Source organism: Paramormyrops kingsleyae, chromosome 3, assembly GCF_048594095.1.
Source record: "Paramormyrops kingsleyae isolate MSU_618 chromosome 3, PKINGS_0.4, whole genome shotgun sequence".
Classification (NCBI taxonomy): domain Eukaryota; kingdom Metazoa; phylum Chordata; class Actinopteri; order Osteoglossiformes; family Mormyridae; genus Paramormyrops; species Paramormyrops kingsleyae.
The window spans coordinates 7,414,678-7,440,452 of record NC_132799.1 but is presented as its reverse complement, the minus strand read 5'-3'; the positions used below and the strand labels follow the sequence as shown (position 1 = coordinate 7,440,452).

Here is a 25,775-nt window from a genome sequence, read left to right as displayed (position 1 = left end):
CACGTTTCCCTGCAACGGTTAGGACCGAAACAGGCCTGCGGGGGGCCTCCACATGCCCCGGTCAGGTCGCCGGGAGCTGGGGGGAGACATTTGAGTAAGCCAGAGAGCGTGTGACAGTGAATCAAACGGTTGATGATTTCTGTCATTGAACGGGGGGTGCGGTAGACTGAGCTAGCTAACAGGCATTGTTTTTTACTCATTGTGGGGGGGGGGGGGGGGGGCAAGCAGGAGACGTGCACAGTGGATTTCTCTTTTTTAATTGGAGCCTGTTTGCTGCTGGAACATGAAGAACATGAAAAGGTGAAGCAACTCTTCCTGGGGAAGGACACGCCCCCCCCCCCCATTTACAATAACAACATATCGGTATTATTTACACAGTCCTTTTATCTGTCCAAGCAAGAGCTACATTATTCATACATATTAGAAACAATAAAAAAAATAACTAAAATGTACATCATACACTTGTAATATATCATTTTTTGCCTTTTTTACAGAGGTAAAAATGCTGATTGTAAAAAACAAAACTAATTAAAAAACAGGATTTATTTTGTTGGGGGTTTTCGTGCTCAGGCACTTTGATAGTTACGCGTATGCGGTAGCTGAACTGTACAAAACGGACGGAAGGCTTCTGGCTGGATGCTCCTTACCACAGATAGAAAAATAAAACTTCGGTTTATGACGAAACAACGGGCGAAGCTAGCTTGGTGTGGCCCGCACGTGTGTCAGCGAGTGCTGCCAAACCCGGCCAGGTGCACGGGACCCTTCTTACAGCACGAGTTTCAGTCCCACCGTGTTTCTGGTTGGTCCATCTCACCGATAAGATTACCTGGACGACACAGACGTCGCGGCCGGTCTGCGGCACCGCAAGCCGGCTCTGCGCTCCGACTGGACCACCTTGGCCGACGCTGGCCAATCCCTTGCACGTACTTGTCGCCTAACGGCCGGTGACGTCGTACAAACGGCGTGAGCCAAACTGCTGCAGCATTCTGTGGGCGGGGCTTAGCAAACAGCTAGGAGACAAAGGCCCTGAACCCTAATGGGAGCGCTGTCTATGCCGCCCCAAACGATTGTGCGATGCTTTTAAGTGTAATTGCTTTTGTTTTTTGTGTTCTCCCGCTTCTGGGTTGAAAGTTATTACCAAGCCAACGGTTACACTGGTACATTATAAAAATACATAATCTCTCCTATATTCCGAGCTCGGACCGCAGTGTCCCCTAGGGGCCACTGAAGGAGCCATTCCCTAAGCGCATTCCGCAAAGGACACTCGGTAAGGCTTATGGCTGCCAATCACAGCTTCCTATTTTTTTTTAACAAAGGACTGAAAATGAGGATTGAAACGGACGAGTCATTTGGCAAACTGGTTGTCTGCTGAAGACCCAATACTATTTTCGTAATTCCCATAATCCGTCTTTTTTTTTTCTTTCTTTCTTTCAATACTTGTTTGTATAATTATCTCACACAGAAGTTCTGTTTGTAAGGATGAAACAGAATTTTACAGCATTCTCACCCACCGTCCACGACTCAAACAAATACGTGGTAAAAACACAAAGCACCTTAAACTTTGGAGCGGGCAAAGCAAAGACCCCCCCCTATATCCCGATCACAAATGAGATCCAGGGCTGTGCTTTTTTATCAATTCCCCCCCCCCCCCCCACCCCCCTCTTACAACCCCACATCCCTTTGGCCGGTGATTCAACAGAGTTGGAAAATAAATAAAAAGTAATCTTTGGATACGAAACATCAAAACACAAACCTCACCACAAAAAAAATAAAATCTGTCTTTTACGAGCTCATGCAGCCATGGCCGCGGTTACTTAGTGTTGGTACCGTGGTAACACCACCGTGTTGTTGCCGTCTCTTTTCCACACCTTGTGCAGGCCACGGTGACATATGCATGGGCTGGTGCACACGCGCATGTGCACACACGCACACACACACGTGGGGACACGTCCAACACACACATATACACCCTAGCAGGTTGAGAGTCTTGGGTGGAATTTTAAATTTATTTATTTTTTTTTTGTTTAAAGAGCAGAGGAGAATTTGCCAGTTGACTTAAGTGCCTCTGCTGGCAAGACGGATCCAGCTTAATCTTCCTTTGGCAAAGCCGTGGGGTGGGGGGGGCCTCGGAAACAGGAACCGGGTTGAAAACCGGGACGCCGGCAAGAACCGCGGGGATTCCCAGACCCTGCATGTGGACAGCTACCAGATACACCCGTGTAAAGCGTGACTGCAGGCACACGAGGCTGGAGAGGCCGTGCGGGACCAAAGTGTAAAAAATATATAATAATAAACAATAATAATAATAATAATAATAATAATAAAATAATAAGAATAATAAGAATAAATTTCAAGCCACTCGACCCCCACTGGAAGTCGGTCTGTCAAAGTCAGAGGGCTGCCCCCCCGCCGTGGCCGGCTCACCTGACGGCCTTGTGCTTTCCACCGCAGCAGTGGCATGCGACGGCGGCTCGATGACACGCCCGCAGCGGCACGTAGCAGCACATGCAGGGCACCAGCAGCGAGAGGCCGGCCAGCGCCATCCAGCGCAGGCAGAAGCGCTCGTCGCCGGGCTCGCAGGAGCACGGGTCCGAATAGTCACCCTCAGGGTCTGACAGGCAGTGGTACAGGAGGCTGTCAGCGCACCATAGGCAGCTGGCCCGGCGGATGCAGGCCCGCACGGGGTCCGGGGCGTCTGGGCAGTGTCCGCGCCGGTTCTCCCCGCGCTCGAAGGCCTCGCGGCAGTACACGCAGCGCAGCAGCTCGCCGTCGGCCTTGGCGCACGGCTGGGTGCCCACCACCACAGCGTGCCCGTCGCCCTTGCGGCCTGGTCCGGGGGCATAGGGGTAGCTGTAGTCGTGCTTGTGGCCGTCGGCCTTGTCGAAGTGCACATAGGCGTCGCCGCCGCCGCCGTCGGCTCGCCCGAGCCGGTCCCGCGGGAGGGCCGTGTGCCGGTAATCCTCGTAGCCCGTTGCCAGCCAGCGCCGTTCCCGCGGGTTGATGCGAACGATTTCCTCGTCGTCGTCGTCCCGGATCCAGACGCGCCGGGGGAACCTCGGGAGGGGCTGATGGGGGGCAGAGAGAGGGAAAAATATATATTTTTCCAGACCTCTAATATTCCCACATTCCGACGACATTTGAAAAACACTGGAATCGGCTACAAACAGCTTAGTTCGGGGCCAAAGACTGATCTGCCTCCCCCCCCCGTACGCACCTGATCGGGGAAGTACTGATCCGAGGGACGGTGCTGCTCGTGCAGGTGGCCCAGGAGGCAGCGGTGCCGGCCCGGCTCGCAGCTGTAGGACGACGTCAGCGGCTGCGTGTAGCTCTCCTTGCGCTGGGAGGAGTTGGACGAGCTGTCTGTGGCGTTCTGCCGGACACAGCGATGCGGGGATGAGGAGAGCGAGCGAGAACAGGGCACGCGTCAGCACTGCCAGGTGACCTGCACACTAACTGGTACAGAAAAGTCTGGAGTGGGCAGACTGGTGCAGTGAGGGGGCCACCATAAGGGGGGGGGGACTGTTAGGACGATTCCAAAAATGTAGATGGATGATGGAATGATATTTTGGAGGTAAGCTGCATACTCACAGAAGTCAAAGACTCCTAAAAAGAATAATGAAACAAACTATTCGCAACCCCTCCGCCGTATATATACACAACAGGGACAATCATTCCAACATCACACACCACCACCCCCCCCCCCCCAAAAAAAAAAAAAAAATAGCCCAATGACATCATCAGAAAAGTTTCCCTGCTGTGTATCCATGGCGATGAGGATGCGGACTGCGTGGAAGGAGGGGGCCCTGAAGGTGTGCTGGGTAACCTCACACCTCCCAGAGTACCCCGGCAACCTCCCAGAGTACCCCGGCAACCTCCCAGAGTACCCCGGCAACCTCCCAGAGTACCCCGGCAACCTCCCAGAGTCCCCTGGCAACCTCCCAGAGTCCAAGGACAAGCAGTTAGGTAAACAGGAATTCCTGAATTATCCTCGGTGTGTGAGTATGTGTGCCCTGTCCAGGACCCCAGCAGCAAAAAAGAAAAATCTAAAATAAAAAAAAAAAGAGAACAAAAAAATGGTTTTACCCTGTTAGTGGCATGTAAAATGTGTGTATATATATATATATATATATATATATATATATATATATATATATATATATATATATATATATATATATATATATATATATATATATATAACGTCACAACATATATTTTAGCCTCACTCAGTAAAGCCTACACTAAACCACACACACGGGTACAATCACCCCCTCCCCGCCCTTTGTCCAGGACCACCCCAGCGTGGGGGGGGGGCCTCGGGATCACAGGCCACGCCCACCCCACCGGCACTGTGTTCTCCCACTGCTGTGTCTGCCCGCACCTCAGGAGGCCCAGCCAGAAATAACACAGAGGTCCCTCTGCCAGGAGCGTGAGCCACAGGGACTTAAAAATACGCCCAGGATGATGGCCCGGTCCTGCCAGCCCAACATAATTAAAAACACAGAACCTTTCAAATGTTTATACTATCGGCTTATAAAAAAAAACACTAAGCCTGGATGGAGGACCGGGGGGGGGGGGGGGGGGGGCTACCCCCGAAAGTGCAATCAGGCACCTTATCAAAAGCTGGGAACTTTAAGGCACAGAGATAAACAGGCACTTCAAAGGTACTTGTCAGATTGGGGGGGGGGGGGCATACCTTAGAAAAGACTGCTGCTCAAAAGGCTTGCAATCAGCTCCGTAGCTGGGGGTGGGGGCTCAAATTAAGATAATGAGTGAAGAAAGCCCCACGGGTGGGGGTGAGGGGGCGCCAGCTTTTGGGACCAAAAAGCTTTTTGGGTAATTGCACAAAGTGGGGAGGGGGGGCTTGATTAGAATTGTGGTGGCAGGGAGAGAGCAGGACAATGCTGGGTAATGGTGTGGCATATCCCAGAATGCACCAGGGGACACATATTGCTCAAATTGCTGCTAAAACCTAAAAAAAAAGGGGGAAAAAAACTGAAAAGAAAGGAAAAAATGCTTGGCTGCAGTTGACCAATCCTGGTATGGACAGTGACCTCGTCTGAACTAATTTGCTTTAAACAAACCAGCACCACTGATACCAAAAAAGGGGGCCGGGGGCCAGTCACCCACCCACCCACCCACCCAAATCCTCCCTATGGTCAGAGAGACACCCGAGAGCAGGGAGGGGGGGGGGGGGGTATGCATGGGTCAGGGTAGCTGCAGTCACACCAATTATCAGCATTATTTTGGCCACCAGACCAGACAAGAATGCAAGCTCTCAGCAGCTGATGGACTAAAAGCAGCGGCGCGTGTGTGTGCGTGTGAGCGAGGGCGAGGGGGGGCGCGCGCGTGTCTGAGAACGCGGCCTCCCTGCGCAGGCCATAACCCTGACTGAGGAAGGTCGTGTCGGATAAAGGGGTCCTGGGGGGGGGCCCTGGGGGACGTGGGATGGTGCGGAGCAGACAGGAAGTCTGGGGGCAGATACAGGGCAGATGGGGCCACTGAGGGCAACCCGTTTGGCAGATATGGAGCAGACTGTGGGGGGGGGGGGGCCTGTACCTGGGGTAGCACCTAGACACGGTCCCCAGGAACGGCAGAAGTGCTTCCGCGTCGCCGAACCGTTTAAAAATAAAACGCAGCGAACAACCGGGAATTCAGTGAGGCACAAGCGGCCCTTCTTCTGCCACCCCCCCCCCCCCCAACCCCCCCTCCCCCCCCCGGTCTGACCAGCTATGTAAACACCAAAGCAGCAATAGATTAATGTCAATCCTGTTCTCAAGATTGAATATCCTGTGGAAATTACAAGCCAGACCTTCCACTCTAAACCGGATGGGGGTGAGGGGGTGGAATTAAGGAAAACAGAGGAGGAAAGGGGCCAGTGTGCCAAGCGGGAGGGACGAGCGTGGTGAGCTGCCTGGATGGTTGGGGAGGCCAGCCCCCCCTCTTTAGGGTGTTTGGTTTGTCTGTCCAAGCCCCCCCTCCAGAGTATTTGGTCTTTCCCATTTTCTTTGCTCACCCCCAGGCACCCCAGCCCCCTCCGCTCCCACACCGGAAGTTGTCAATCAGTGCCACCCCGCCCTGCTTCTCAAACACCACCATGTTTACAGTCAAGGCGGAGGGACATGGCAACGTTGTGTGCGTGTGTGTGTGTGCCTGCGCCTACGGAGGGAGGCCAAACACACACATGCACAAAGCTGAAGCATTAGGCATACCTCTACACACCCACGCAGATAATCGCACACAACTGTTCAGCCTAAAGTGGAACCATACATACTCACCCGCACGTGTAATTACACGCAGACATGTGCGAGCGGGCAGACTGAGATCACAGGGTCACGTGCAAGAGACGCGGCCTCACTCAGCAGCACGAACAGACACGCAAGCACACACACACACACACACACACACACACACACACACACACACACACACAAAACCCAAACCACTGAAAACACTGAACTGCTTTCTAGAAAATTCCCGCTCCCCTTAAGGATAAAGGCTAGAGTGTGTTCAGGGCGTCCAAGGCAGATGCCTGACTAATAAATCGAAGAGGACCCCCGTGCTTCTGCAGCCCAGAAACTGCTCCTGTGAGCGGCGGCTGAATCTTCCGGCTGAGTGACCCTTTAGGGACAAGGCCATGTGGGCGACAGGGGTGTGACTGGGAAGACTCCACCCAATGAGATTCTCCATGACGTCACAGATGTTACCATAATCCCTGTAAGTCAAGGGACCTTTTTTATCGTGGCTGCACATTTGGGGAGGAGGGACATGCCCCTCATCCCCCTCATGTGACTTGTGGGTGGCCCGATTGGGCGCCTTACGGCAGTCGGCAGTGTGGCTTTGAGAGTATGGTTCAGCCTTGGCGGTATCCCTGCGTTGGGCTGCTTTCTGGCTCCCTCCGCGCGTCCCAACCCACACCGTCAAACCATTACAGCCATGACTAGGCAGTGCTTGTGTCAGTCATTATCCCTGCACTGTAAACAACCCAGAACTGACTTCTCATGGTGACTATTTTCAGGTCGTTGGTCTCTGTGTCCACATACACGACAGTACTTATAACAAACCATGAACAAACCAGCAACATCCCAGCGTACCTCTGGCCCTGGCTCAGTGCACACCCCCCCCCCCAAGCCCCCCACTGTGGTAGTAAATCAACCTGGCAGTTAGCTAGGAAGCAGCTGCTAATGATGGCTTTACAGCGGGTGGGGGCTCAGGAAGTGACCTCTCGACCTCGGGCAGCTCCTCATCTCCTGTAGCTGTGACAAAAGGACAAGGAACCCAGCGAATGCCAAGTTGTGGGGCGAGTCTAGTCACAACACCACAGGAAACCTGCCCCCCCCCCCCAATGGTGGCCATATACACCAGACAAAAACTTGTCTCCCCAGGAGATTCCAGTGCTCAAAAATAACACAACTCCTCCTGCCCCCAGCCTCACCATTTCTGGGAATGCTCACATGTATCTTAAAACACTGGGGGGGGGGGGTGGGGTGCTGAGGGTTGAAGATCCATTAGGGTTGGAAAAAGCAGGAGGAGGTAAAATCATGATAGGGACAGGCAAGGTCCCTGGGGGCCCATGAGAACATGAGCGTGGGCCCAGAGCGGCCCCCTGCTTTCCGGGGTCCGCTAGGCTCGGTGACGCCTTGGCTACACGCAGAACCCAAGTCCAGGGCCACGAGGCTCTGCCGCAAAGACCGATGGGAACGTGGTCGGAGAAACGGGAGGCGGTACGGTGCTCACCGTGAAGACATCGTCGTCGCCCAGGTCTGCTTCATTATGGAGTGTGGAGGAGGAAGTAGTGGATCCTGCAAAAGAAAAAACAACATGGCCGCAAGTCAACGATCAGTGCATGACCCCATCAAGCTGCTCGCCATCCATCATTCAGCCCCACAGCACTGCTTTGGATCCACCAATAGTGTCAAAGCAGACTTCAGACAGGCGTTTAGAAGGTTTTAGGCAGGCAGTCCTGGCTGAGAGAGGTACGCACTGACAGTTACCATCTGCCAGGTCCTCCATGGCCTTCCTCACTCCCCGGTCGAAGGCCCGGGCGTCGGCTGGGCTCTGGAATGTCAGGCCGAATTTCCTGTTGTTCACCTTCCAATGGTGAAACGTGGGCGTGGCCTTGATGTAGACGAGGTCTTTCTTCAGAATGCATTCCAGGATCACCTGCCGACACGGATATTTGTGAATCACAGGGTCACAGGAGCCGTGGCGCCGAACCACGACAGGGCGCGTGCGGGTTAACACCGTGACGAAATGAGGCTGGAAGAATGACGGCAGGGCGACAGGAGGAAACCCGCACATCGCAGGAGGAACGTGCAACCTTACACACACACACAGGAGGAAACCCGCACATCACAGGAAGAACGTGCAACCTTACACACACACAGGAGGAAACCCGCACATCACAGGAAGAACGTGCAACCTTACACACACACAGGAGGAAACCCGCACATCACAGGAAGAACGTGCAACCTTACACACACACGCACACACACACACACACACACACACACACACACACACACACACACAGGGGGAAGGGATTCAAACCCTGATACCCACTGAGACACCATGCTTCCCTACAAATATAACTGCTACAGAAATTCATAGCAGATCTCAAAACACCCTCCCGTACGTGTCTACTCACTACAACAGCGTGCATCACCACAACCCCATAATGGTCACATAGTTATGGAAGATGGATGGATCACTGTGTGAAGGAAGCCCCACAGCAAAGGAGACCATCACATACAATAATAATATCATTTTATAGGTCTGCCACTAAATCGATCAGGCGGCATATACCGGTTCGTTTGGAAAGGGAAAAAATGAAGTTGCTCTGAAAGGACACAGAACCATCACTGCAGGGCCCCAGCGAGACAGGGGTCGCAGCTTTGCTCGGTACCCAAAAACGAGCTTTGTTTGGGGGGGGGGGGGGGAAAATCACAAAGATCCCCTCTTTTGAGGAAGATGCATGATTCTTTTAATAGTCCCACCCAACATTTAGGGTGGTGTTTGGTTCTGTGGGCTGGGATGCTGTGCCTGTGCTTGGATGGTCGGCGGTTCAAATCCCTTGGTTGTCAGGCTGATTTCACTGTTGGGGCCCTTCAGAAAGACCATTAATCCCAGTTGCTCCAGGAATTGGCTCACCCTGCCTTCTCAAATGTACATCGCTTTAGATAAAAAGCGTCTGCTAAAGAAATAACTGTAAATTTAGAAAACTGCGACATGCATTACATTACGGGACAGGTCACATGACCTATGCCTATAATGTCCCTGGTAAATACTATACTCTGTGGACCTTCCTGGACAGAGATAGACATCCATTCATAGAACAGTCTGCACACAGGACCGAGTGAGTTGGAGCGATGTCACCGTCACGCTCCTGCCCTTAAATGTCCCCTCCATTCTGCTCCTGCCAATTACCCGCCCGTCCCGGGCTGGTTGGGACCCTCACCTGCTTGTCTTTCAGCCGCTCTCCTCGGATGAGGAAGTCACTCTGTCCGGGCAGCTCGGCAGGCAGCACCTTGTAGACCCCCACCCGGCTGAGACCGCCTCCCTCCTGGGCCAACCAACCACCACTAGAGTCGTCGCGGGTCATTACCACCCCTTTGACGCGCACAATGTAGGTGTCACTGCATGGGGGAGAGAGGAAAAACAATGGTGAGATAGAGAGCGTGTGAGAAAGAGGGGACACCCCCGCCCCTCCACCATATAATCACGAACATCTGCTTCAACTGACACTGTAAATCAAAAGAGCTCAACAAAGCTTGGTATCAAAACCACTTCTAAGTGCATTTGAAACAGCAACGCCTGGGAAGAGGGCTTACCCAGTTAAGCTATGCGAAGCATCGCTGACAATCCCAGTGACAAGCTGTGGAAGGACTTGGAAGAGTTTGGGCCTTTCTGGCAACAGGCAAATATCGGATGAAGACAGTCCACATAGACTAACAGCTCTGCAGACTGAGTCATCAGACCTTGGAGACCATTTGGACAGAGTCACCACCTGCACCAAATCCCAAAGTGTCGTTCCATCAACAGAAATCCTGAGTGTTGATGGACCGAAGAAATAGATCACCTTGCGTCATTGACATGAATTATAAACACGTCTCCAGGAGACCATTAGAACCTCATGAGAGGAATGCAGCAGAAAGTCTGCCCCAGGAACACCTGAGTCCAGCTACAAACCACCTTAGCTTTTCCCACCAAGCCGAAAGTCGGTCATATGAGGGAACCTGACTTTGCTTTTTAATTATTAACATGGGGGGGAGAGAGAGAACATTTAAGGAAAAAAAGGGAGAACTTTAACAGCCACAACCAATAATCCTCAGTCATCTCTCCATCTCAACCACTCAGCACTCCCAGTACCTCTCCAACCAAAATGTGTCACCTCTTTGTTTATCTTCACAAGTCCAACTAATTCTTCTCCTGACCTCCACTGTAGGATCACCCTATGGTGGAAAACAGCCCAACATCACAACCGATAGCTGTGGGGTTAAAATGGGTGCCCTGGACTTAATATGGATGTGAGCACCCAGGAAGAGCATGGTCTACTCAGCAAGGCTGAGAACGTCCAACAACTTGTCTCCTTCACTTTCCCCCTGAGGGAGGTGGACTGAGGTATTCCACACTTCAGATGTAGATGGTTTCCTGAGCCAGTGTCTGGCCAGTCAAGTGCAAGACAGCGGCAAGAAGGTGATGGTGAATGAGGTTCAGCTTGAAGGCTATGCCACAGCCTTCAGCTAGGGTTAGGTGCCGGTACTGTGTGTACCTTGGTATTTTGGGCACACTGTAGTATTTTTGGTTGGTGAATTTTACTATGGGGGCTCAATGAATTTCACCAACATTTCATTCTGAAGTAGTGTTTCTATTGGAAATAGTATCCTGGACGCCTCAGGACAAATCGGGGACAGTATCCTGGACGCCTCAGGACAGATCGGGGACAGTATCCTGGACGAATCAGACCGGGCACTTCATTCCTGAACTGGAACAAACCCGGCCCCAAATCCACCGGAAGGAAGCAAATTCCCTAAACACAAAGTCAAAGCACATCCTACAGCTGACTGCGTGACTCATCCTGTCTGGGCGCGCGAGGTTCAGGAGAAGGAACACCAGTCAAACCAGTTATACCAAGTGCCTATTGTGAGCTCACTAGGCCTGCATCTACTGGGCTACACCTGGGTAAGACGCTGGTCTTTACTACAACAACAGCAGCACACACACACAAACACACACACACACACACACACACACTCACTCTCACACAGACACACCTTGTTTTGCTGTTTGTGAGGCGTTGTGCACCGGTCCCATGATAAAAACAGATCTTTGACACTAGTCTGACCTGGGTGAGTCAACAGAAACAGGATGCCTCTGGGTTATCCATATTCCCAGGTAAATATGAATTACAGAGTCCATAAACAATGCAGGATAAGCTCCGAGACCGGAACAGGGCGTGCCAAGCGGAACGAACACACACGTCGCGAAGGGGACACCCGCAGCCCACGCCGGAGCCAGATGCCGACTACCACCACGGATCAAAGCCACCGACTTGGACTAGGCTATAAAGGTTATGCAAACAGTCAGCAGGGGTGGTTTCTGGGAGCCTGCAGCACCCTCTTCCAGGCCAGTCCTGTATCCGCCGCTTCTATTTTTATGGAAAATCCATTGACAAACTGTCGTGTTGCAGATGCATGTGCTAACTGGTAGAACCAGCCCCGCCACAACGGAACCCAACCGACAGGCCAACGGAACCCAACCGGCAGGCCGGCGGTCCGACTCCTGCCGAGCGCATACCACTTTGCAGGCAGCGGGCGATTTGCACAATCCCCCCCCTGACCCCACCCCCCTCCCACCTCTTCCCTCGACGTAGAACCCCCCCCCCCCCACGACCATCTGGTTAGTTCAGGAAAAGGATGACTGATTGGTACAAGCACGGACAAATGCGGAATCAACGGGTAACAGAATGTACGAGGGCGTCCCTGGCCGCAGCTCGGAGACCGGAGGCGTCAGCCTCGCTGCAGACCATCTTCCTGTACTTCAGACAGACATACCTCCGGACCCCACACAGGTTCATATCCTGTCGACTGGTTTCGTTTTTGCCCATAATGGGGGTGGGGGGGGGGGCTTCATCCCCTGGAGGCTGAATTCTTCCAGGAAATGCCCATGCCTAAAAATGCGAAACCGAACGGCAGTCCATCCGCATCTCCTGTTTGCGAGAGAGCACTTGCTGAAAGACTGAATAATGCAACGTGTTGTAACCAGAGTCTGGGCAGATGCATCCTGCATGTCAGCGGTGGCGCTTTTCCGCCGCCCAGCTGCGCTGTACGTGCAGGTGCCCGGGCTCCGTCGTCAGAGACCTCCTCCGACGGGGCCGATTCAAAGCCGTCTGTCCCCACCCTACCCCAGGCCACCTTCTGGACTGCACCATTTGTACATTTGTCTTCTCTGCAATGACAGTTTTTGGGAATAACTGCAGAAGAAAAACAAGGAGCTACAAAAAAGTACGACTATTTACCAATGGGATACAGATTACAAAATTAAAACCCCTTCTACCAACCTGTGATATGCAACCAATCAAACTGGAAATCGATTTTTAGTTGAGGTGACCTCAGGGAAAAGATAAGCTTATCTACTTTTAAGATGCACAAACACCAACTAATTGTATCTCAATTATTGTGTCTTAATGCTACGCCTTGCTAAGACTAGTTTGCGCGCTAGCAACCGATTAGGCGTTTCAGGAGATTCTTCAGCTTCATCCTGGCCACGCCAAAGCTGCCGCCTGCGACGAGGAAGTCTACCATGCGCCAAGCTGAGCTCCATGCTGTAGGACACGCTAGACGCCTGGGTTGTTCATACTCATCGTGATACAGTGACGTCTGATGTCGGACGGACAAACACAAGGGTGTGGGAGGAACTGTGCTCCCCTCCAGGAATGTCCCACAGCTCGGTGAAGCTGGCCTGACTGAGGGCTGCCATGACCTCGTCCCCTAAACCAGCATGAGTTTTAGGTGCAGAGAAGAGATCTACTAATTGGACAGTGAGAAAACTTGGTCTTTTTATGCTTTTCAATTCGACGGTGTCCTTTTTTAGCTATGCCACTATATTACGAGCAGCTCCAGACTAAAATGAAAACAACATTCTGGCCTAGTTCCTGCTTTAGACAATCACATAAAAACAGGGGGTGTCAAATATAACTCCTTGAGGGCCAGAGGTCATGCTTGTGTTAAGGCTATTAGCCTGTTCCCACTGACGGCGCTCTTAATTCAATTCTGGGAGTAACTGGAGCATGAGAAACATTGGATATGAATTACCGTGTGTTGGCAATCACCTATAAAGTAACCAATAGGAAATGGGCTAAATGAGCCAATGACATTATAGCCCCATCCAGTGTGGGTTTCAAAGCCTTTGCATGAGTAACACAGTTAATCAATGATTACTTTGTCTTCTTAGCCCCACGACAATTAAGTAGCTATACATAATTGATCACCCTGAGGTTGCATACTAATTTATTCTAGTTCTAGTTTCACAAAGAACATAAACAGTATATTGTGAGAAGGAACTGTTATTAGACAATGTTTTGGAGTGCAGTTAAATATGGTTTAATGTGGCTGGATTGTTATGCTGTCTTTCAGTAACTGGCACAAAAACAAGCAAATGTGGTCAACACGTCTAATCAAGACAAGGGTAATTATGAGCCCAGCTATGATATAAAATAAGTTTCGTAGCATGACGGCCAGGCGGACTGGGGATTTAACATTTAGCGGCAAACTGCCTCATCTAGCAGTTTGAAGCAAAGTTTTGCAAACTGTTTTACAAGAAAAAAAATAAAAGGAGTTGTAATTTTAGGTGGAAGAAAATATCATGAGAATAAGAACGAAACACATTCATTTTACCCCCCTCCCCCCCCTTTTCTGACCTGACCGGTCCACCCTTACCTCCTGAAACCTGACATGATCGAGCCTCTGGTCATGTGAGATGGGAGAACCACTAAGTGGCGGCCATATGACACCCCCCACCTGACGATGACCTCCAAAGGTTCGCCCGCGAGGGGACACCGTGCCATTCGAAATGGGTCGATTGTCCTTGCCGGGCCAGCGGGCCCCCCGATGGGTTACTGCTGCAAGGTAATACAAGATGGCCTTGTGGGAGACCGCGGCTGGGCAGGGATCAGTGGGGCTGACCGGATGGTCGGCGGCCGGGGGGGGATCCAGGAACCACGCATCCTGTGTTTCTAAAAGGTACACAGAAAGCTATTTGGAGAAGAGGACACCGGGGAACAGGGGGACAAAGTCAACAGAAACACAGGAATTTTTTTTTACTGTCCCTGCAGAACGAGAGACCTTAAAGACGCCTGTTTCCATCTCCCAGGCCGCAGGGAAGTCCCAGCCAATCCGGTGCCTTCCAATGACAATCAGGCAGGTATGGTGTCCCCAAGCAAGGCCACCAGTGAATAATCGCCAGTCACAAGGCAGAACTGTGACTCGCTTTATTTGTTGTTACAGTATTATTTGTTTTTGCAAATGACTGCTATATAACTAGTCCAGTAGAACCAAAGCTGCAATAAAATTTAAGTATGAAAGAAAAACTATTTGAATCCTGTACCCATGCAAATAAAACCCAGATGGGCTAGTGGGCTGAGATCCAATCACAGAGAGCCTGCATTTTTAGGGGGAGGATCGCTATTGGTGCGTATGTGATGGGTAACGTGCCAGGTAAACTGTGAGTGTTTCATACAGCTTCCCCTTTTATTTGTTGGTTCTGCCCCCTCCCACATGAAGATCTGAATCACGGCAAAAAAAAAAAAAAAAAAACACGAAGTGACCCCCCCCCCGCCATTATCTTGACGATCAGCCAATACATGTGAGAACGGAAATCTCTCTGTAATGTCCAGAAACACTTTTTCTTTTAGCAAATAAATGGTCTGATTTTGTTTCAAGGTGAGATCGCCTTGGGGCACGTTGGAAAAAAAATAAAATGTTTTTTATCATGTCTGCGTCTCATGGTCACTGAATTTGCACGAAACGCAGAGCAGCAGTTATCGAATAAGCAAACCTGGTACACAAAGCAACCCAGAAGTAACCGCCAAACAACCAGACAGGTATGTGGAACATTCGCAAAATACCCACCCCAATCAAAAGAATCCATGCTGAGTCGAAGATGTACAATGAAGTAAATAATGTGCATTTGACCAGCAATTATGGAGCAAATATGTCATATCATATATAGTTATATAGTCCTACATGCACCAGTAATACCAGTTCTTCACAGGAAAGAAAAAACACACACACACACACACACACACACACACAAACCAGGTGTACATTGCTAGCATTATCTTGGCTCAACCATACTTAAAGACATTCTGCTTAATTAAAGTGCCTTTTGTATTAAGCGAATGATTTAAAACCACACTATCAATAAGTTCACTGAGCTCAAGATTAAAAATAGCAGAAAGTGAGAAACATTTTGGTTTAAGCAATTTATGAAACTCCTGAGAAAAGTGCAATTGTTGTCACAAACAGTTATTAATGAGGAACGTTTCAGACAGAGTACACTGAAGAGTGTTGCTGCACGTTCTTTAGAAACCTGAGGGCATACAGTACAGGGCCTCTCAGACAGCACTGCATTTCAGAATAAAAGCATGACAGAGCTCACCACCCCCCCCCCCCACACATTTTGCTTCAAACAGAGTTTGGCACCTGAGGGCCTTCAGCAGAAAATGCCGAACTGCCCACATAAATTCAGATGTTTTATGCAGAGAGGTCAGCAAATTCCTTGAGGTCTGCTTTTCCTATGATAACCAAACTCTCAGAAACACTTTGTCACCTGCTTAGAAATTTATGATTGGACAGGCCCCTGAGAACTGGGCAGGATGTAATATTTAAAAAGCAAAAAGGTTGTATTTTTAATGCAAAGTATAAAATCAATGATGGCTCTTCGATACAGAAGTGCCTCTTCCCAATATTATACATCTACAGGAGATGATCTGGTGATCTACAGTGCCAGTGATCAACAGGAGATCTACAGGGTCCTCCCACTCGTCATCTGTGAAAGTAACAACACCTACACCACTATGCACTTATAAACTGGTAGCAAACATGTGACAAGACTGCAGTAAGTACAGTCACGCATTTTAACTGCGATGACTCGTCGCAACGCCTTAGATGGCTGAAACCGGAGAAACATCAACTGTTAAAACCGATTGACATCATAGTACAAAGATAACAGAGACAGTAAATGGTCTTTAAATCCAAGTCGATATCATGACTAACCCCGAGTTAAGTGTATTTTTATGATCCCCTCTTAATAGGAGTGGCTAAAATAATCGGGGTTCCATGACACGTTAAAATAACGCAAGGATGAGGCCGAGGAACCATCGCATAGACAAATGCAGTCTCGCGCAGAAACGCAGTCGCGGTCGTTTGAAATGGATGAGTCTAGAACTGACGACTTAATCTGTGAATCGTGCCTGCTACTCCTCCCTGATGCTTATAAACGCCCTTACAATCAAATTTAAAAGGAAAAAAAAACCTTCTACATAAAAATACATGCAGGTAACGGCAAACACTAAATGTGGGAATGAAAAGTTTATTGGGCTGCTTCCGCCCTTAAAGGCAGGTGAGAAGAACAGTTGTAACCAAGACCTTGATAAGACCAAGCGATAAGCCTTCAAGTCTGTCTGCTCCTCACTGTCACCAGCCCAAACCGCCAAGAGAAACAGAACTACACACACCCCCTACCAGAAAAACACTCATTCGTACTAAGGGCATATTTTATGCCCCGGAGGGGGGGAAGCATTTTGGCCTTACTCTATCCAGGGCTGGAGGTTTAAGCCTCTGTGGAGGCTGCAAGCTCTCTCCCAGTGCAGAACACGGCCTACCTTCCACAGGCCTGTAACATGCTGTTAGGCCAACCAGTGTCTCCAAATGGACTTCAGTGTATAACTGAGTGTGTGTGCGTGCATGTGCTTTGTGATTAATTGACATCCTGTGCAGGATGCACCCCAGCTTTGTGTCCTGTGCTGTCAGGGAAAGGATCCAGGCAACACTGACCAGGATAAGCAGCAGGAAAATATGTGGCTGATTTTGTTAAGAGAGAACAACCAAGTGTACAGTTCTCACAGTAATAGGACCTGCAGCGCTTGACATTTGACTGTGATCTGGAGCAATTTGTACGGGACGTGAGAGACTTGATGTGGGCCGAGGATACACTGAGGACTACAGGAACCTTTATGTATTTTATTGTTTATGCATCTATTTATCATGTTATTTGTATGTTAAAACCATGGAGGAGTATCAAACACTAAATATTGTCCAGATGTGCAATTTCTCATCTCTTAAACGAAGTATTTCTTATATCCTTAATGTTGATTGAACTTTGGCAAACTCAGACTCACTCACAAGGTTACAAAGTGAAAACTTTCTGCTTGGGCGAAAATTCTGTAGCCCCGCCCCCTCGCAGTTACCCACAATTCCGATGGCACGGCTACCGGCTTCTATCCCTGGAGACCCCGTCACCAGGAGCCAATAACCTAAATAAGAAAAATAAGAGAAGCACTCCCATGCAGAGGAGGCCTGGGTAGAAACTTTGCCCGTTAGCCCATTAGCATCCCTGCGAGTGTTTTTAGCGGCCGGCCCAGCCGGGACACACCCTGTTGGATGCCACCGGGGGTGGGGGGGGGACGACCACTGCGAGGCTGCCGGAGATAGGCCACACAGGGGGGCCCGCCGAGGTATTTTCAGTCTGGCCTTTAAAGCGAGACGGGGAGCAGGCCTGCAAAGCCAGGCAGCGGAGGCCTATTTGTGGCCGACCGAATCCTATAGAAGGCCGAAAGCCAGAAAGAGGCTGGGCAGGCTGACTTGGCGCCATTCTTCCTGAGACGAGACGAGCTTTTATTATACGGCGTCTGCCATACAAGACCACGGCAAAAAAAAAAAAACTAAACATACTAACTTCATTTTCTCCAAATAATCATTTTGAATGGTACATCCTCACTACCAAAATCCAAAAATCAAAATCCCCCCTCCCCCCCCCAAAACAAAAAAAAAACACCATTTTCCATGCAACACATGCAGAGTGTCACAGTTCCACAGCACACCCATCTGCATCTGGCGGCCTTTGTGGAATCAATCAGACATGGGCAAGACCCTCGAGCTCAAACAAGGACCAAACAAGCCCCAGATAAGAGATCAGGTCCCAATGGCGGGTGAGGAGAGGAGCTGGGCGATAGCACATCGATATTATATCGCGCGACAATCACCAGGGCTTCCAGTGATGGGTGTTAAGCAGATTAGTAGTGCGCATAAAATATTAATGAGATGCGTTTTGTGACTCCCAGAAGTTACATAAACTTGGCGTATATGTTTATTAAATTTGGTTAGCGGAGTAGACTACATTATACTGTTTTGGTATACTATGGTCTGGTATACTTCAGTGTGATATGCACTCAGTGGTACTTTTTGCAGTTCAAACTCAGACATTTATTATTAGTTATTAACTTTAGGCATTAGAAAATGCCTCATTAATATTTAGGGTATTACTAATACAAAACTGTAGGCGTAAATCAATATCTGTACAGGACCAAAAAAGCTGGCGTTCAGCCAAGTGTTTCACCCATCATCTGAAGCCTTGGTGATCATTGCCCATGCGCAATATAATATCCATCTGATATTGCCCAGCCCTAGTCAGGAGACCCCCCCCCCCCCCATAGCAATGCACCATTAACTCACTTTTCTTTTCTTTTTAGCAACCTGGTGGTTCTCCAAGCAGAGCACAGCTCCACCACGCTGGAGGTCACCAGGCCTAAACAACCAAGGGTGTGTCACACTGCAAGAGCCTGAGAAAAACAATCCCTCATCGGTGGAGGGTGAGGCTGGGGGTGGAGGGTGAGGCTGGGGGTGGGGGGGGGGCGGCTAGGCTCAGGTATCGATGCCAGGGCCCTGTTGACTCACGGCTCGTTTTTCAGATGCCCCCGCTGCCTAAGCAAGAAAAACGGAGGACGACCTGAAATCGATTCTCACAGACGGGTCTGGGGTGGCCGCAGGCGACCTTCATCCGGCTCCACCGAGCCACATCCCTCCGAGAGCGCGGGGCGAGGCATATATATATATGTAACCAAGGGAACGTTTCCACGGTTTCTCAAGGCGTTTACCGGCAAACACGAGGGAGTCTGCGAAACCAATGGCATCCTGGAGGTGTCTGGCACTAAACAGAAGCTCGGTGGAATCGATTGGCGTATCAGTGTCGCTGGAGCTGCCTCGCCCCGCGCTCCAGATATTGAGGTACGTGACTTCCCCGTGGGGAACTTGAAAGGAAAAAAAATATATATATATATATATATATATATATATATATATATATATATATATATATATATATATATATATATATATATATATTTTTTTTTTTTTCCTTTCAAGTTCCCCACGGGGAAGTCACGTACCTCACTGCACACTGAATGTTACCAAAACAGAAAAGAAAGAAAATCGTTGCTTTATACCATAATTCTGAAATATCTATGAAAGACAGAAAAATAAAGGAGACCGATGATTAGCTAGCTAATTTCACTCATCCAACTTGAACAATCACATTAGTCACATCCGAGCAAGATTCAGGAAGTTACAGCCATTCGTAGTTTTTTTCTGGATATGTCGAGATACCTCAGCTTTTGCTAAACTCAAAAGAGCAGCCCGATTTCCTTGTACGCAACACTGAAGAAATGCTTATATTTTTAAGCACTGGAAGGCAATCCGGAAAGCTGGCGATTTCACTAACAGAAACAATATACACCAATACAAAATTATTATTTTTACGAAGCATCAAATAGCCTTTTTTATTTAAAAAAAAAAAAGGCTATTGTCATCAAAGGGCTGAGGTAGACGGAGATGCGCTACATATAAAAAGTCTAACTAAGTAAGGGATGTCGAAAGTCGAGACACCGAAATAAACTTCAGTCCCTATAGTGCTGTTTGAGCAGAAGAATCGCTGAACTGTTGCAGCTGTGAAAATAAGGAAAAGTCACTTTGGACAAAAGCACCAGCCAAGTCACTAATTCACTAAGATATACACCACATCTAAAGCAGAGAGAAGCTTTTACCATTGTGCAGTGAAATGCCAGTGAACCCCAGCTTAATATTACCAAGACGGCAGCTGAACAGGTGTGCAGAAGATATTTAACTCCCCCCCCCAAAACGGACATTTTTCTGTATTTTAACATAAACAAATTTACCCCTATGGATGGAAACTTAAACTAGGTTATCAAACTAAGAATAGACAGCCAAAAGACTAAAATAAAAATAGCAACCATATTTCACTAAATTAAATGTAATATACAAACAAATTAAGCGCGCCAGTTTAGCTGTAGTAGGTTGGATTTAGAAAGTGTTGTGGTGGCGACACAAGAAGAAAAAACAGGATTCCTGGTAATAACCGCTGTCAGTTTCTTCATAGGATTACGGTTGTAAGGCCTCTTTGGTGGTGTGACCACATTATCTTCTGCTACAATCTGATTGGTTATATAAAAAAATGATAAATTAGGCATCGCGATCAGCACCTTTAAATTTGTTTCTTTCAGCTGTCCTGTGGCCTCAGCAACACAATTAGCAGTCTTTCAAGATAAAGTGGCCAGCTAAGAAAAGAACTCTATTTTGCTCATTTGGCAATGCCAATGGCTATTAAACCAAATGTAACCCCCCTCTGGACTATCACAGAATTTCTTCATTAAAATGCATTTATATTTAAAGTGAGAGAAAAGTACAATCGCTGATAAAGTACGATAAAGTACTTTGTATTCCTTCAATATATAAAATACATTTTCTGCAAGCACATACTTATGTAAATTACCAATACATGCTAGTCTAATTTTAAAGAATTAAGTCTGTTCTGTTTTTGGCATATAAATATATGGAGATGACACATTAATATAACACGGAAATGACCTTTGAAAGAGAGCAGAGTGCACATTGATTAAAGTCATTTCGTTCTTTATCTTTGGAGTTCATTGTGTGTACATTACAGGTAAGATAATGACACGCCTATTATCTTTACTGTTTGGAGTGAGGAAATGACTATTCTGAAAATTACCTGTCACATTCTTTCATTTGTGCCATGTTTTTATATACACTGCATTCAGAATTTATTCAAACCCCTTCACCATTTCACATTTTATGTTGCAACCTTAGGCTAAAAACATTTAATCTTTTCTCTTTATACATCTACACACAATATCCCACCATGACAATGAGCGAAAATTGGCCTTTCGAATTTTTTGGCATATTTATTAGAAGTAAAAAAAACTGAACCATCACATTGACATAAGTATTCAGACCCTTTACTCCGTCCTTAATTGACGCACATCTGGCAGCGCTTACAGCCTTAAGTCTTCTTGGGTATGACAAGACCAGCTTCGTGCACCTCCATCTGTGGATATTCTGCCATTCTACACTGCGGATCCTCTCGAGCTCTGTCATTTTGGATGGGGACTGTCGGTAGACGGCTATTTTCAAGTCTCTCCAGAGAAGTTTGACTGGGTTCAAGTCCGGGCTCCGGCTGAGCCACTCAAGGACATTCAGAGTTGCCTCTAAGCTGATTCTGCGTCGTCTCTGCTTTGTGCTTAGGGTCAGTGTCCTGTTGGAAGGTAAACCTTCAGCACAGTCAGAGTTCTGCAGCACTATGGAGTAGGTTTTCATTAAGTATATATTCCTGTACTGTGTTCTGTTCAGCATTCCCTTGACTCTGACTAGTCTCTCAGTCCCTGCCTACGAAAAATATGACCACAGCATGATCCCCCACCGTACTGGACCACTGGGATGGTATTGTGTAAGCAATGAGCTTCACCTGACTTCCTCCAGACATTCAGTTAGAATTGAGGCCAAACAGTTCATGGGTTCTGCCAGACCAGAGAATTTTTTTCCCCCTCACAGTCTGAAAGTCCTTCAGATGCCTTTTTGCAAACTCTGAGTGGCCTTTCATTGGTCTTTAACTGAGAATAGGCTTCAGTCCCTTTACTCAGCCATAAAGCCCCGATCAGTGCAGTGTCGCAAGGACAGTTCTCCTTATGGAAGGTTTTCTAATCGGCATACAGGACTTTTTTAGCTCAGTCAGAGTGACCATCAGGTTCTCAGTCACCACTCGTACGAAAGGCCCTTCTCCACGAACCGCTCAGTGCGGGCAGACGGCTATGTCTTGGAAGCGGCTTGACTGGGGGCACCGTAAAGGGGGGAGAGACAGTTTAGATGATTTCAAGAGCCCCTGAGAGATAGAGGCCCTAAAACAATTGAACATAATTGGATTGGTCCGGGTTGGGGGTCCAATTTGATATGCAGTCGCGGGGCCCAAAAGCTATAGAGGAGCCCCGGTTCTTGGTTGTTACAAAATTCCATCCATTTAAAAATTAGGGGGGCCACAATACTCTTGGGAAACTTCAATGTAACAGAAAGTTCTGTAACCTTCCTCAGATCTGTACCTCAACACAATCCTGTCTCCGAGTTCTTCAATCTCGTGGCTTGGTTTTTGTTCCAATATACATTGCTAGCTGTGTGTGTTGTATTGACAAGTGTGTACTTTTCCAAATCATGTCTAAATCAATTGATCTAGCCACAAGTGGACTCCAAACAAGGTTCAGAAACATCTCAAAGTTGATCAATAAAAACGGGCCGCACCTGAGCTAAATTTAAAGCGTCACGGCTTAACTTTTATTTTTTAATAAACTTGCCAACGTTTCTAAAATCCAGTTTTCACTTTGACATTATGCCGTAGAGTGTAAATTGACACCGGGAAGGAAATTAATTCAAACATTTTTAGCATAAGGCTGCAACATAAAATGTAAAAGGATCGTGACTCTTCCTGAATGCACTGTAGCCGATACATGTCAGCTTTAATGAATGAGTTTGGATTGAAACTTTTAAGGGCAAATATAAACACTTCAAAGCAGCCTGTAATATCCTATTGAATTTCGCATCGCCGCTTGAGTAATTCGTGTAGAGAGCAGAGAAAGTCACACGTCGGCGTGAGACGAGGCTGCGGCGCGGTTTCCTGCAGCCATGAGCCCTGCTTCGGGATACCTACGTCTATCTCTGAGATCACAACTGTAAAAATGAAAATGACTGATGAAAACGAGAGCGAAAAAAAAAGAAAACCCCGGTAATTTCTGTTCCCTTTGTGGCCCAGTAAAACCACACTACGATTTAGATAACGACGCCGGTGTGGCGTATCGTATAGTGTTAATCTAAACACATGATATCTGGTGTCGTAATGGCATAGAAATAGACATAGACATCTTATTACTGCGCACTCGGACCAGCCGATTGAAAGCGGACATATACGCCTTTGCATTTTGCCTCGCTGACCCATTTGCAGGTGACACCGGCTCCACTTTAAATCCCTTTTAGGTCAGGCAGCCTGATTTAAGTTTATGAATGGACCGGCGTTATGGGACTATTCCCATCTTCACAATTCAGCATTTTGTGTCCAACATCGCTCGCATTTGCCCCATTATGCGGCCTGCCAGGCACACGGGTAATACGGTTATTGCAACGCCTATACCATATTTTTTTCGCTCGTCTGCAACGCCCTATTTATACGGATAAGGCCGACTGACGTTATTTAAAGACATAATTTAAGAGATCGCCGGTGCACTACCTCCCCAGATATAGCCAGATATTTATTCAAGACCATGTGTTTACGTTGCAAAATTAGACAAACCGCTCCGTGTCCCGAGCGATCGGCGGTGTTTCGGCCGCGCGCATTTAAAACTGCATATCAGTTTACACAAATCCATTTATAATAGGAAAATAATATAATCCGATTGCCAAATAAATCATATCGGGTATGCAGCTCCCCAAGATGCAAGCCCCGGGTCTCACCCGATTGGTGTTTTTTTTTATGAATGAAGTGCGGTATGCAAATTAGAGCGATTCAAGAAAAGAAATGGCGGATGTTACATATCAGTCGGTCCGGCCGCACGGCGACTTTCTGGGCGCCCCGGAGCCTGCGGTCCGCAGAAACCCCATCATTCCTCCACGTCGTAACTCCTCGTTTGCGTTAAACGCCGGAAGGGAGGGATCGTGCGCATTTTTACCTTTAAAAGCCGCGTCACTGGAGAATTTTTCTGTGTTTTTGAATGGCCTATTCAGTTGTAAATCCCTTTTAGAAAATGTTTCCGATCCACCCCACCCCCGTCCCTCCTTCCCTTCCCTTTCTCGAGACTGAATCCGTGAGGGGGCCCACTCTCCCCCCTTTTTCTCCGTGCACTGTCAACGCATATTGCCCACTGCTTTACAACTCGGAAAACAGTGCGGCAACTTGGTCGAACTTCATAATAACGCAAATCCCCCCCACCGCATGCAGAAAAAGTATACACACATGCAGGCAAATATAAAAGCACAAGCGGATAACCTAGTGCAATTTAAAGCATGAAAGAAAAAAATGGTCTTTTGATGTACTTACTCGTCTGGGTGTGTTTCTTCGGTCATTTTTTTTTTCCGTTTCACCTACAGCAGTTTCCCACAGTGAGCATACGCTCCGTGCTCTTCATTTTCCTTGCCGTCTTCACTGCAAACCACCTTCATATCACAGAGTATCCGCTTTTATCCGCGACTGCTTTGCTCTTCGCTCCTCTTCGCCTCGGTACCTTTACTTCTTCTCGCTTGCGGGTAATTGATCACGGACGCGCAATACCACCGAATGCGCATATCCAGCCCCCACCCTCCCTCCCAGGTTAACGTCTTCCGACCTCCCCCCTCCTTTTCTTCGCTTCTCCGCCTGTAATTATTATTACGATAATTATTATTATTGTTGTTATTATTATTACCGAGATCCGCCGGCTTTGGCTTTGCGCTGATGTCGCGGAAGGTGGCCCCGTACGAGCCCCATCTCCAGTTACTCCATGTTGGATTCTGTAGGCAGCGGCCAGCGCTGAGGAGGAGGGAGGGAGGGAGGGATAATGTGTGTGTGTGTGTGCGTGCGTGCGTGAGAGAGAGAGAGAGAGAGAGAGAGCGCGCAGGCGGAAGCCATGACGTCAGCGCAACAGCCTCTAACGGCGGCCCATGCCGCTGGGGGGGGGCTGCCTTCCCTGACGGGGAATCACCCTGGCATTTTCTATAACCAACACTCATTTACATCCATAGTCATCATAACTAACATAAACGATTCAAGCGTATTTTCCAACGCAATTAGCACTTCCGTTGCTGAAGGCATTAACGAAACTAGTGTGTGTGCTATGGGAATTGTATACAGCTATTATTATTATTGGCCGACAGACTTTGGCTCTGGAAAGGAGTTAGCGAATGGATATACTGTACTGTAACATGTTTTATTACTCAGTCTTAACCCTCACACCTAGCTGTGACCACATGATCAAAGATTGTGCTTAGTTCGCGCAATTATTTTACTACAAGAATAAATTACCAAAAACAAATCCGACAAAGACTACACATATTAGTGGAAGGATAGATCTGCCACATTTAGCTGTTATCTGTTATAAATAGGCCTACATCATTCAGTGATATTATTAGGAAGATGTTATTGAGCGAGCTCCTCATTTTATTGATTATTTTCCCGGGAACATAATGATAACTCAGGTTGATTAATTGTCATGTGAGAAACCTAAATAAGCATTTCCTTCTTATAAACAGTTAATTGTCATTCGCAAAATGGTTGCAGGTAATATACGGTAAACGAACTGGATATACTATGCTATTTTAAGCTTTAAGATGTAGACAAATGTAATTAGATAATTAGGCATTAGTTATTTAGTTAGTTGTTTTGTTTCTAAA

At 48.1% G+C, this 25,775-nt stretch overlaps 1 protein-coding gene across 1 annotated transcript; it reads right to left on the bottom strand.

Moving 5' to 3' along the window:
- Window positions 1–240: 240 nt before the first annotated feature.
- LOC111859274 (sprouty-related, EVH1 domain-containing protein 2-like) lies at window positions 241–24,946 on the bottom strand. Its single transcript, XM_023841806.2, has 6 exons — window positions 24,448–24,946; window positions 9,458–9,635; window positions 7,995–8,163; window positions 7,738–7,802; window positions 3,215–3,370; window positions 241–3,065 (listed from the first exon to the last, which is right to left on the bottom strand). The coding sequence occupies exons 1-6, from the start codon at window positions 24,471–24,473 to the stop codon at window positions 2,421–2,423; spliced, it is 1,239 nt and encodes a 412-aa protein (XP_023697574.1). The 5' UTR covers window positions 24,474–24,946; the 3' UTR covers window positions 241–2,420.
- Window positions 24,947–25,775: the final 829 nt, after the last annotated feature.